General features: G+C 39.0%; 1 protein-coding gene across 1 annotated transcript in view; it reads left to right on the top strand.

The window, feature by feature from the left end:
- Positions 1 to 13,352, top strand: part of LOC309653887 (dihydropyrimidinase-like) — a 78,277-nt gene that overhangs the window by 23,963 nt on the left and 40,962 nt on the right. Inside the window, 2 exon segments of the mRNA XM_082478650.1 lie at positions 11,127 to 11,205; positions 11,207 to 11,351. Coding sequence (XP_082334776.1) covers positions 11,127 to 11,205; positions 11,207 to 11,351 — 224 coding nt within the window.

The following is a 13,352-nucleotide window of genomic DNA, read 5'->3' as shown; positions in this document are numbered from 1 at the left end:
CTTCCTCCATCTTCACAGCCAGCAATGGTGGATGGAGAACATTGCATTATTCTGATCTCTCTCTTCTACTTTAAGGGTCCTTGGATGACATTGAACCCACCTAATTAATTCAGGATAATCTCCCTATCTCAAGATCCTTAATTTACTCACATCGGTGAAGTCCCTTCTGCCAAGTAGGGTTAACATATTCACAGGCTATGGGGATTAGGACATGGACATCTTTGGGGCACCATTATTGTGTCTCCCACAAAAGGGTAGCCTCAGGGTAGAGTCCTAGAAATGAGAACCTGGAAATGGTTCAAAGGGCAAGTGCATATCTACTTTTTGGACGTTGCTAAATCCCTTTGCAAAGGGGTTGTAAACATGAAATACTTAAAATGTCAGCCCAAATGATTTACCGTAATAACACTTGTGAAAATACTCTAACGCGCAATTTTCCGAGGCAGCAGAGGTCCAGAATAAATTAGCACGAGAGGTTGTTCCATCGCTGGCATGTGACCTCTCACAGGTGGTCAAGCAGTGTCAATCCATTCACATGGTGACTGCATCAGCCAATCCAAGGGCAGATCCATGGGGAGTACAGAGTGACAAGAGCTGGTGGACACACTGACCTTTTATAGAAGATCCCTCTACTCTGTATGCATTTATCATCTAACGTAGTTTCTGAACATAAAAGAGCAAGATACATCTATTCATTGTTATCTTGTTTAAAGAAGAAAAAATTCAGCCTTATAGATTTGTAATATGAACATCTGTAGATACCTTTGCCAGCCCATTCCATCATCTAGGGCCTTGCCACTCAGAGTGTGGTCCCTGGAACACAGTGCTGACATCCCGTGAGAGCTCGTTAGCGATGCAGGTCCTTGGACCTCATCGCAGATGCACTGAATCAGAATGTGCCCTTATAACCAGAACCCCAGGTGATTCCTATGCGTATTGAATTTGAGACTCACTGCCCCAGGAGGCACAAAAGATACCCGATTAGTAACTGTCTCTATTGTAGTTGCCTAGCAATAAAATGCTCTTATTACCTTGGATTTTATTGTTGAATTGCCAACTATATACCCCAAAGATAGCGACCTGAGGGTTAACGATTATAACAGCTAACTTTGTTGAGTGCTTAATATGTGCTTGGCACATATTTTAATATATCCTTTATCTCATTTCAAGTTTTATTATAGATTATCTCATCAATGCATTGTAATATACAATCTTTTTTTAAATTGTCATAACAATGCTTCAAGCTAAATTTTTTCACTGTTTTGTGACTGATGAAATTGAGGCTTGGAAAAGTTTGGTAAATTAAGCCCATGATCACTTTACTAGTACGTGCTAAACCTGAAATTCAAGTCTATCCAACTCCAAAGCCCACATTTTTTATTACCCTCCACCCTGTTCCAGAAGAAATCAGTTTACAGAGTTGGGAAATGCAGATACCAAGTTTATATTTAATTGGTTTTGTTTATTGGCCTTACATTTTTAACAGATTTATTTAAAATATTGCCATCATTTTGTTATTTTTTTATCATTGTTAAAAGGAGAAAACATTCCAGAAATGGAAATGGTCAAGAATCTATTAAGTGAAGAGTAAACATCTTCTATCTCTCTCAGCTCAGTCCTTGGAACTAGCAATTTTTAACCATGTCTGTTTTTTTGGTGGTTTCCTTCAAATTTCTAAACCATAAATTTGTAAGTAGTGACTTATAAATTTTTGACAGTATCACTTGACTCTGAGTGATGAAAAAAGAACAGTCTAGCCTACATAAATCTTACCTCTCACCTCCTGAGTTTTGTTAGTAGTAAATGTTCACTTCAGGTAATATTACTTAAATTTATGTATTTTGGCTATTTTTTGTGTGTGGTATCTCTTTATTCTCTACTAGGCTGAGAAGGAATTGAGAGGCCCAGCATCACCCTCTCTGCCCCCTCCCGACTTCTTTCAGCCGTATTATTATTTTTACATGGACAGGAGTTACCGCATTTTCAGTTGGCTTTAGAACTAGAATCAGGTCTTTCAAGCTTTGTCTATAGGTTAGGTCTAAAATTTAGAACTGTTATAAAGTAAGATTGTGGAAATATTCTTCTTGGTAGAAACAATTCAGGAGAAGAGAACCTCAGAGGAATTTATATCACTAACTTGAGAGTGAAAGCTAATGTCATTTAACTCTTGGAGAGGCCATCGCCAAGTGTCAAGGTGAAGTGGGTTTCCTTTCCTACACTCCCATAAGATTAACGGCATGCCTTATTTTAATTGGCTACATATTTAGACCATTATTGTCTTGTAAAGTTTTTTTGGGCTTGGAATTTTTCCAGTTAGCTCTTTTGAATATAGGTTCAGAAAAGAAACATGTACACCTTCTATATCATGAAGATTTTCTAGCTTCTACCTCATACCTTCTATTGAATGGAATCAGCTTCTATTGAAATGAATCAGCTCTTCTTGCAGAGATATTTTTTTAGGGGGAGAATCTTTTGGCTTTCTGCTTTATTTTTATACTTTCCAAGCTGTAGAGATGCCATCCTTGGATTTCTTTTCACAGAATCCTAGGTTGGATATACTGTTTCTTGGATCCCATCTCTCCCCTTTCCTTGAATTACTGTGAAGATTCTCATGTAATTTTTTTTTTTTTAATACTAATTGTAAAGTCTGCAGTGGATATATAGGTGTTCAACTTTTTTCCAGATTTTATGTTTTTGTTTTTAAATTTTGTATTTATTATTTATTTATTATTTTTATTTTTGGCTGTGTTGGGTCTTCGTTTCTGTACGAGGGCTTTCTCCAGTTGCGGCAAGTGGGGGCCACTCTTCATCGCGGCGCGTGGGCCTCTCTTGTTGCGGAGCAGAGGCTCCAGACGCTCAGGCTCAGTAGTTGTGGCTCATGGGCCCAGTTGCTCTGCGGCATGTGGGATCTTCCCAGACCAGGGCTCGAACCCATGTCCCCTGCATTGGCAGGCAGATTCTCAACCACTGCGCCACCAGGGAAGCCCCTCTCATGTGATTTTTTAAAAAAATATTTATTTAGTGAGTTATTTCGCTGCATCGGGGCTTAGTTGCCCTGCAGCATGTGGGATCTTAGTTCCCTGTGTCCCCTGTGCTGGAAGGCAGATTCTTAACCACTGGACCACCAGGGAAGTCCCTCTCATGTGAGTTTTAAAGGAAGAGTGTTAGAAGGTAAATTTTCTGATTCTTTGTCCTCAAGCTTGTTTGCAACTTGAATGGACATAGAATTCTAGGTTCAGAATTACTTCCTTGTGAATTATAAGGGCACCATTTCATTCTCTTCTGGCGTCTAGTGTTACTGATACATAGACAAATGCCAATAAAATTCATGTCCGTTTGTCACTTTTTTCACCATCCGGAAGATTTTTATATTTCCTCTTCATTTTAGAATTCCAGAAATTATATTAAGACTATGTTTAGCAGTAGGATTTTTAAAAATTCACCTTCATGTTCAGATGTCTGTTTAATCTGAAGGCTGATCTTTTTTTTTTTTTTTTTTTTTATTTATTTATTTTTGGCTGTGTTGGGTCTTCGTTTCTGTGTGAGGGCTTTCTCTAGTTGCAGCAAGCCGGGGCCACTCTTCGTCGCGGTGCACGGGCCTCTCACTGTCGCGGCCTCTCCCGTTGCGGAGCACAGGCTCCAGACGCGCAGGCTCAGTAGTTGTGGCTCACGGGCTTAGTTGCTCCGTGGCATGTGGGATCTTCCCAGACCAGGGCTCGAACCCGTGTCCCCTGCATTGGCAGGCAGATTCTTAACCACTGCGCCACCAGGGAAGCCCCTGAAGGCTGATCTTTGATTCTGAAATTTTTTCTTCTATTATTTCCTTCATATTAATTTTCTCTGTTCCTCTCTTGGAACTCCAGTATAAGACCTCTTGAACTAAGCCTCCATGTCCTTTAACTACTTTCACCTTTAAAAAAACCTGCTTTTTGCTCTGTATTTTAGGAAAGGATTTTGTTTACTTCTTCTTTCCTTCTAATAAACTTTAATTTTGGTAATGATATATTTATTTCCAAGAAAACACTTGTTCTCTGATAGCTCTTTTTTTTTCCTACAGTTGCTTACTTTTAAATTTTTTTCCTTCAATAGATGAGATCTTTTTGACCTCATTAGAATACTAACAGAGATTTTTTTTTTTTTTTAATTCTGTTTCCTGGATTATCTTTGTTTCTTGCTGAGTCAATTTTTCAGTTTTTTTTTTAAACATCTTGGCCCTTCTTTTTATGTTGTTTGTTTTTTCTTGAAGTGTCTGGTGATCTTGGGCTGTCTGTATTCATGACTGGACAGTTCAGGTGATTAGAGTAAGGAGCTGGTGTGGATTCCCTCTGCTGTTGAGCAGGCCCCGCCCCCAAATGAGAGCAGCAACAATGAGACTATGAACTTTGTGAATGTAAATGGGGCGTGGTCACTGGTGAGCTTCGGTTTTCAGGTGAGCTTCACTCTGTAGCATCAGCACCACCTTAGAAAGCTTTGTTCCCCAGGCAGAGGGTGGGATGAGGGCTAACTGCCCCAACTCATCCCCTTCCCCACACCAGGAGGAATGTCTGTCATGACCCTTCTGCTCGTTTGAGTTCAAGCTGTAGCTGCTTCTACTTTCCTTTAGAAGCATTGCCATCCCATCAGCTTTCTGTCTTCCTACAATCTGTCATAACCTCTGGTCGGCCATGGTTCCTCTTTTTATTCTCAGCACAGTTTTGGATTTTGTTCATCTGTTGTACATCTTCACCAGGGTTTGATGTGAACTGGGAAGCAAGAGACGGGAATGCATGTTCAGTCCATCAACTTTCTTTCAAAGCCTGCGGTTTCCCTACCATGATATTTCCTTTTAGCATTCAGCACCTGCAATAAAAAGTGAAAAGCAGGTTACAGGGAAAAGAAGAAAGCTTTCACATGCAAGCCATGGAAAGCTGAGTTGCCTTTGACCGTTTGCAAGGAATTTCAATTTCATGCTTATTTCAAGTCTCAGTTAATCTAAGTTGAGTAACTAGGTTAGTTCCCATCTTTACTGTGAGAAGCCACTTTTGCAAAAAATGAGGCAAAGGAATCAGAAGGCTGTCCCTAGGGTGTTATCCTTTTCTTCCAGAAGCAGAATCCCCCCTCCCTTGCTCCATACCCCCAGTATAAAGTTGGACAAACCAGCTGAAATTGTATCTCATATACAAGTTCCCACCTACCACTCTCAGACCTCTCTCACTCACTGTACTCTAGTCTTTGTCCAAATAGTATATGTGTCAATATATGTCATTTGTTTCAGTGGCAGAGGTATTTTTTACTTTGGTTTGAGTAGCTTTGGGTATCGATGTTCCTTTTCTGCCGTGTATTGACATATGGAATTAATAATGTTTAAAAAAACATATTGTTCACCTCTCCTTCCCACCTCCCAGTAAAACTTGCATGCATATGGATTCATTACTTTTCTGGTGCTTTGCTTAGAATGGTGGCGATTTCTCCCAGCAACTTACTTGATGCTCTCTTTGGTGTATATCTGTTATAATAAATTTGTTTACCAATTAATGACTGAAATTTTCAGTACTTTTTTTTAGTTCCCTGTTTAACTTGTTTTCATTTACCTTAATAAAGCTAATTCTATTTTATATCCATATTTGTGTCTTTAGGGGATAAATATGACTCTCACTTGAACTTATTAATAAAATGTTTTCTTTATGCTTTTCATAAAAAACCAAGTTATTGGACATCTAATATATGCTTGGCACTGTGCTCTTGGCATTGGATTTGCAAAAATGATTAAGATAACTTTGGTTCTCAGGTAGCTCACAGTGAACTGGGCTACATGATGGTTGGGGGTTTTTGTTTGCTTTGCTTTGCTTTGGTTTTGGTTTTCCATGTTGTAGAAAGCTTTATTTTCTAGGCTTATTGCTGTAAAATATAAACTTCTCTTACAGAGAGGTTTAGATGTCCTATTTTCCATTTTATTTAAACTCTGCCCCCCTCCCCCCACAGCGTATTTCTTTTGTATTTGGGGACTAACAGGGAAAAAGGGCCACACAGAGGCCACTCTCTGCCCATGTGGTCACACTGCCCCCTGCTTGTTGGTGCTGAAGAGAGAAAACCAAATCTCACGCAAGTACTATGAGCTGATGCTTGGTAACCAGTGCTTTTCCTAAGAAAGGGTTGATGTGTGCCCGAGTTAAGGTGGATTTGAATCTCAGGCTTCCTTTTTTCTCTCTTGTGCATGAACATCCGAACATCCCTTGTCCTTTAAATTTAGAACAAGATGATTTACCTTATGTCCAACTGCAAAGCAGTTCAAGACTGCCCATTTTAAAAGATTAAAAAAAAAAAAAAGAATTGTGTAACCATAAGGAAACTAACATTTGTAGAATGTATTTGTTTGCTGCTCTAACAAAGTACCACAGACTGGGTGGCTTAAAACAACGGAAATTAATTTTCTTACAGTCCTGGAGGCTAGAAGTTCAAGACCTAAGTGTTGGCAACATTGGTTTTCCTGTGGGCACTGAAGGAAGGATGCGTGCGCTCCAGACCTCTCTCCTTGGCTTGGAAGGGCTGTCTCCTCCCTGTGTCTTCACGTTGTCTTCCCTCTGTGTGTGTGTGTGTGTGTCCAGATTTCCTCTCCTTATAAGGACCCCAGTCGTATTGAATGAGGGCTCACTTCTGATGACCTCATTTTAACCTAATTACCTCTTTAAAGCGCCCTATCTCCAAATACAGTCACATTCTGAGATACTGGGGGTTAGGACTTTAACATGTGAATTTTGACAAGGGACACAATTCAGCTCATAACATGAAGTGACTGCAGGATCCCAGGAAGATGCTAGGTATTTTCGTATACGTTAAGTTGTTTGATCCTCACAAAATTGCCACACTAGAGGGACTTTATGATCCCATTTCATAGATGAGAAAAACTGAGACCAAGAGCAATGACTTATCATGCACAAGGTCACCAACTAAAAGCAAGATCAGGATTTGAACCTAAATCTGTGTGAGCTACTTTATTATGCTGCTTCTACATATTTTCCTTCTCAATTATTTTCTTTCTTTGTAAGTGTAATATTTTGAATGCAAGCAAAGCCCAGGAAGGTTCTACTTTATCCTTCTAGCTGGGAGAAATTATTTTTATAAAAGCGTTTGGCCTTCTGTTTGGCAGGCAGTGCTTCCACTCCTGGGCACCTATGCCAGCTTCTCTGCATCTTTCAACCTTTTCTAAAAGATCCCATGACTTGATTACATGCTGCTCCCAAATTCAGACAAGATGTTGACATCTGCTCTGTCACTTTCATCTAATAAACAATGGGCTGTCTGGTCAGGGATGGGGCGTAGTTTTGGTTGCTTTGACATGTTTCACTATTTGGAAGTCGTAACAATGTCTCAGAGAGCGGAACTCCTTTAACTGGGAGATTGCATCATAAGTGAAGACTCTTTTTTGGTTTTGAGCTAAAGGATGGAGAAAGAAGGAGAGAACACGTATGGGGAGACAGGATACAACATAATGTGAAACTTGCTGAGACAGTGGGAGGATGTTAATGATGGATATGTACTGTCTCCCAGGAGTTGCTGAAATCGTCTGGTCTCGAATGTAATCAGGAGAGTATCAGACTAGGACAGATTTAGGACTTTTCATTACTAACCTGTTAAGTGTAGCAAATCAAACCAGTAAGTGAAATTGGAAAATTGCTTAACCATGTCCACAGATCTTATGGTTGACTTTTAAAAATACATGCTCTTTACCAAGAAATGAAAAATGATACTTTTCCTACTAACATACTGCGTATGTATGGTATGTTATCAGTATACTAGGATTCTAATTCTAATGTACCACTCACTACCCCTGTGTCATAGAGAAATTAGTCTTATTGAGTGTCAGTTTCTTTGTCTGTCAAATCAGTGTTTGGGTTGCCATGAAGGTCAAGTAAGGTATATGATCTTCAAGCTGTATTTGCAAACTCTAGAGTGCTATACATACATTAGATATGTTTATTACTACTTCATTTCTGGCCCAAATCTAACAGAACCCGCCATTATGCTGAATTAATCTAGTTTGATTCTTCAATTGATGTATTATCCAGGCCCCTTGTTTCCTTTTTACAGCTTGCATGCTGTTTAGTCCTTTGAAAAATGTCTTAGAACCATTGTGAAATACAGGGAAGAATAGTTAGAAATTTTTACTTTTTTATTTTTTCATTTTTTTAAGTACTTACAGATAATTAATGGGGAGACAGTTGAAAATAACCCTGTTAACGAAGAGATTGTTGTATATACCAAAAAAGTGGCACGTCATATTTTAAAGGTGCTAAGCCCTTCCAAGGAAATTACCTGTCATCTGGTTTCAAAAGAGTCCTGGCAAACTCCTGGTAGATGCTGACACTTTTAATTTTTCCTGAGAGCTATTAAAATTGTAGAAATTTTGGAACTGTATTCCCATACCACCTTGATGGGCCAAATGATTGAACAGAACATGTGATTAGACTCTTTCCTCTGTAATGAAGTACCAGGAAAAATCCTGAGTTGGCAACTTGTAAAGCGATTGCAGATCAAGAATCTGAGTTTTTCATTGTCCAAGCATCCATAAGAAGTTCTCTTGGAATAGGAAGGTCTCTTTGTACCTGCAAATACAATACCATGCCTGTCCTGTTATCTCTCCAGTAAATAGTGCATTACCTCTTAGTTCATGTTAAAAGTGATTGTTTCTTGTTCGGTACACCAGAAGGAGATACTAACGGCATTTCCTCTTTTCTGGGAATAGGACAGTAAGAAACGGGGTGGGATTCACCTAATGTGTGTATATCGTGAAAGTGAAGGATATTAGCCGTGGCTAAGTTCTTGGAGGAGAACTTTTATTAACAGTAGTTTGATGCTAGGTTACATAAGAGGCAAAGTTGGTTAGGCTTCAAGCAGCCTTGCTTTCAGGGTTTTTCAAATCCCTAGGCTCACTGGAGGAAGATGGCTCATTTTGGGGAGAAATGATCTGTGAGGTAATAGGGTGCTACGTTCCAACTCAGTATGACTCAGGCAGCTGGTGGCCATCCACGGTCAGGACTCTGAGGAAATCAGTGCATTTCAGTTGTGTATCAGGATTTTAACTAAAGTCTGGCATCTGGTTAACTAGAGTGAAGTAATTGGGATGCCAGCTTCTCCTTTCTGTGCACTCTCCTTCATGACTGCTTGGATATGAGCAGGTTGGTGCCAAAGAATCTATTATGCTGACAAATCCTAATCAGAGATAGGCTCCTGATTTTAAATTCAAATTCACTACAAGCTATTAACTTTTCTAACATAGTGTGCTTTTGATGGCCTCATTTGCATGATTTTATAAATATGCATTCCTGGCTACAATTTTATTATCTGAGTGTTATTTTATTTAACATAAGTTTTTAGAGGAGGTTTATACCTTAAGGGTGTGCAAAGATGATCAATCTACTTGCAACAGAGATATAGTGTGGTTGGACTCCGTATGACCATATGATCATTGTCATCAGGATAGTATAGTGTAGAGGTTAGGACCACTCAAGTCAAAATGCCTGGATTCGGACCCTACCTTCTCCACCCCATCTATGCTGAGTGCATGTAATTTAACTGTACAGAAGTTACTTAATCCTATAAGCCTTAACCTCATCTTTTTTAAAAGTTTTATCTTTATTTATTCTCTTAAAATATAGTTGATTTACAATGCTGTGTTAGTTTCAGGTGTACCGCAAAGTGATTCAGTTATACACATATATACATATATATATATATATATTCTTTTTCAGATTCTTTTCCCTTATAGATTATTACAAAATATTAAATATAGTTCCCTGTGCTATACAGTAGGTCCTCGTTGTTTATCTGTTTTACATATAGTAGTGTGTATTTGTTAATCCCAAGCTCCTAATTTATCCCTCCCTCCCTTCCCCTTTGGTAACCATAAGTTTGTTTTCTATGTCTGTGGGTCTATTTCTGTTTTGTAAATAAGTTCGTTTGTATCATTGTTTTTTAGATTCCACATATAAGCGATATCATATGCTATTTCTCTTTCTCTGTCTGGCTTACTTCACTTAGTGTATGATAATCTCTAGGTCCATCCATGTTGCTGCAAATGGAGGTCTGGACCTTCCATTGACCTCCCAGTCTTCTGTTCTACTTGATCTCACAGGCCCTGGGGAATCCTTCATCTGGAGACCCAAAAGCATTGGCTTAATTGTGTTATGATGTGGTGTAAAATCTCTCCTGGCCACAGAGAAATCAGATCATTTTTACTGAAATTTTCCTCTGCTCTGATTTTTTCGTTGTCTTTTCTATCTCTTGCTGCCTAGGACCAGGTCTCTTCAATATGCCCCATTTTTATCGTACAGAATAGTCTTGAATATTTTTCTATGCTGATATAACCCAGGAACCAGATGTGCTTGTTGTATAGATACAAGAGATGATGATCTAGGGCAGAGCCACTGGAGAGGTGAAAGGCAAAATCCTACCCTCTGAGCAGGTTATCCCCATGAAAGGCCATCCAAACTATTTTCAGATGCTGTTTTGGGAGACACTTTGATCATTTTTTCTTGAGAAATACACCATTCGTGGACATTCAGACATTCCCCATTCACGGATACTCAGATCCAGGTTAACAAAGAGCTTTTCACCACAGACTGTCCAAGAGTTCACTTGCCATTTCCTTTCAGGCTCCTACCTCCTTCAGCCTTCTACATCCCCGAGGTGACTCACAGGTCAAAGCACAATTCCTGTTGCTCGTGACCTCAACATCCTCAGCCAGTGTCCCACCTCTGCTCATCACAACATTGCCATGTGGCCAGGGGCTGCCTCTGTTCATGTGAATCACCCTGGTTCATCTTTGTGTAGTTCTGTACTCACAAGAAATATTCACTTATGTTATTGCCAGTGATCCTGAATACTTGTCATCAAGTATATATAATTACCAATTTCTAGATGAGAAACTGAGCATTGGACAAACTCATCGTCATATAACCAATAGGTGATGGAGCCTAGAACCCACTTTTTCTGACCCAAGCACGATCCTTCATCATGCTTCATGTAAGAGTATTATTCTCCAAAAGTGTTTCCTGGAATAGAGACAGGCATGGGTGAAATATGTACTTGAAAAAAGCTGCTCATTCTCCATTGCAGTTTTCTGACTATCAGTTGAGAATGGGGTCCAGAGACCAGGGAAGGTTATGGTAGCTTCCTCCTGACATATTCTATCTACTCACCCCTATTGCTCTTGTGTGTTTCTCTTTTACAGTGGTGATCTAACCATAACAGGGTCTGACCACTGCACTTTCAACACCTGCCAGAAAGCTCTTGGGAAGGATGATTTTACTAAGATTCCCAATGGAGTGAATGGTGTTGAGGACCGGATGTCAGTAACATGGGAAAAAGGCGTGGTGAGTTTCACAGGATTCAGTCTGTTTTGCCTGATTTTTCAGCCAGAATCTGGCCCATTTTAGGACCAGAGTGGCAAAAGCCTTCATAGAGAAGTTTTTTGATTGTTTTCACTAGAGTGGAAACTGGGAATACAACAGTATCAGCACCACCATGCCATCCCCCAAGATAATAATGAAAAACAATTTTCTTCTCTGCATGGTTTAGAGGATGCTTTGCACCATGATGCAGACATTAGGGGATAAATTTAGATTGGGTACCTAGAGGATTATTCTTGAAATCTTTGAAATGTAATAGCACTTCGACTTGATTTCCATGTTTTTGAATCCTAGTTCCTTATGTGTCACTGATACAAATACTTGGAATGATTGAAAGGACATGAAGAATTTTTATTACGTTCATACCTCCTTTTCATAGAAAAATGTAGATATCCCTTTTAAAGAACTTTTGGATATTATGTTTTAAAAACTGCTGTATGAGGTTACATAAATAATAATCCAAAATATAGAAAGATTTTTTAAAAAATTTCATGATTTAAAATTTTCTACCTGAGGACGAAGAAGAATCAAATGGCTAAATGCTCATATGTTAGCCTATCCAGCCAGCTGACAAGTGTAGTTGTAAAGATCAGCAGTGGAGACTTGCCTGGTAAGACCTGAGGTCCCCATTGTCATGCCATTCTCACCCATCTCTCAGAACCCCTCCCTTCAATGGCACATTAATCACATCTCACACCTCAGAATCCCTTACACATACCCCTGACTTCTAGCTCTAATATTTTACCAGGTCTTGTCAATTTTATTTCCAAAATGCCTCCTTATTTCCACCATCATGTCCACCATTCTACTTTGAGTCCCATGTCTTGTTTGGACCATTGCAGTAGTCTCACAGCTGGTGCCCCTGCCTCCACTCTCTGGCTTACTACAATCTATCCCATACTCTAAGACCAGAGTTGCCTTTCAAACACCAGGGTCTGTTCATGCTACTTTCCTCTCTAAAATCCTTTAATTTTCAGCATTACTTATTGGATGATATTTGAACAGTTAATTTCCATGCAAGGATCTTCAAAACATCTCTACAGCCCTATCTTCTACCAATTGTCCTCTCCACCCCCTGCTACCTCTACCCTAATTCTAAGCATCCCAGATGACTTTTCTTCTCTTTCTCTCTGCTTAGACTTTCTTGATAACAGTCCAACCTTTCACTTTGAACTTGTGTGAATTACAATGAGTACCTTCATTACAGCAGATTTTCATAATATATAAAGTGTAGAAATGGCTTTCAAGTGATCAGATACTTCTTCATAATATACAGGAGCCTATGTTATTTTCTGAAACATTCAGATGGTTTATTTAGGGGAAAATTACTTTCAGGACATCGTTCTTAATGTTTTTATGAGATGGGGACCCTTTGATAATTAAATAAACCTTAAGGATGCTCTTGCCATGTAAATGTACATAGGGATAAATTCTCAACATTTAAAAACAAATCATTTTAGAGGGATCACATCCCACTGAAGTTTGTCCATATTAAAATCTCTTATAGCAGACTGTCCATGACTGTTGGTTCATGTAAATTTCAGTAGCACAAAATTGAACCTCTTAGTTGATTTCTAAAAGCGTGTCACCTGAATTATAGGTCTATCTCATTTTAACTCTATAATATTCCATATAATGTCTACATGATCATCTCATAAATCTTAGGCCCAGATTATAAATGTAGTAGGTGGTGGTAGTAAACTTTAAACAAGAATTGGAAATATTGTTACCAATATTTAGCTCTTGTCTGTGTGATTTTGGAAAGAATGGGAAAAATTAATGGGGCTGTTTTGTTAAGCTGATAGGTTTTTGAAAAATTGTCTTCAGGCTTCCATATATAACCCCATTCATCCCCATCATTATCATTATGATTGTTTAAGATTTATCAGTATTCACAGATGTGTTTGGCTTCACGATATAAGAAATTCGATGCAGTTTTATTTGGTTCTAAGAGAGAAAATTCTT

This window comes from Balaenoptera physalus, assembly GCF_965194825.1.
Source record: "Balaenoptera physalus genome assembly, contig: HAP1_SCAFFOLD_1385, whole genome shotgun sequence".
Classification (NCBI taxonomy): domain Eukaryota; kingdom Metazoa; phylum Chordata; class Mammalia; order Artiodactyla; family Balaenopteridae; genus Balaenoptera; species Balaenoptera physalus.
Note: the sequence above shows the minus strand (reverse complement) of the source record. Positions and strands in the feature narration are given on the sequence as shown.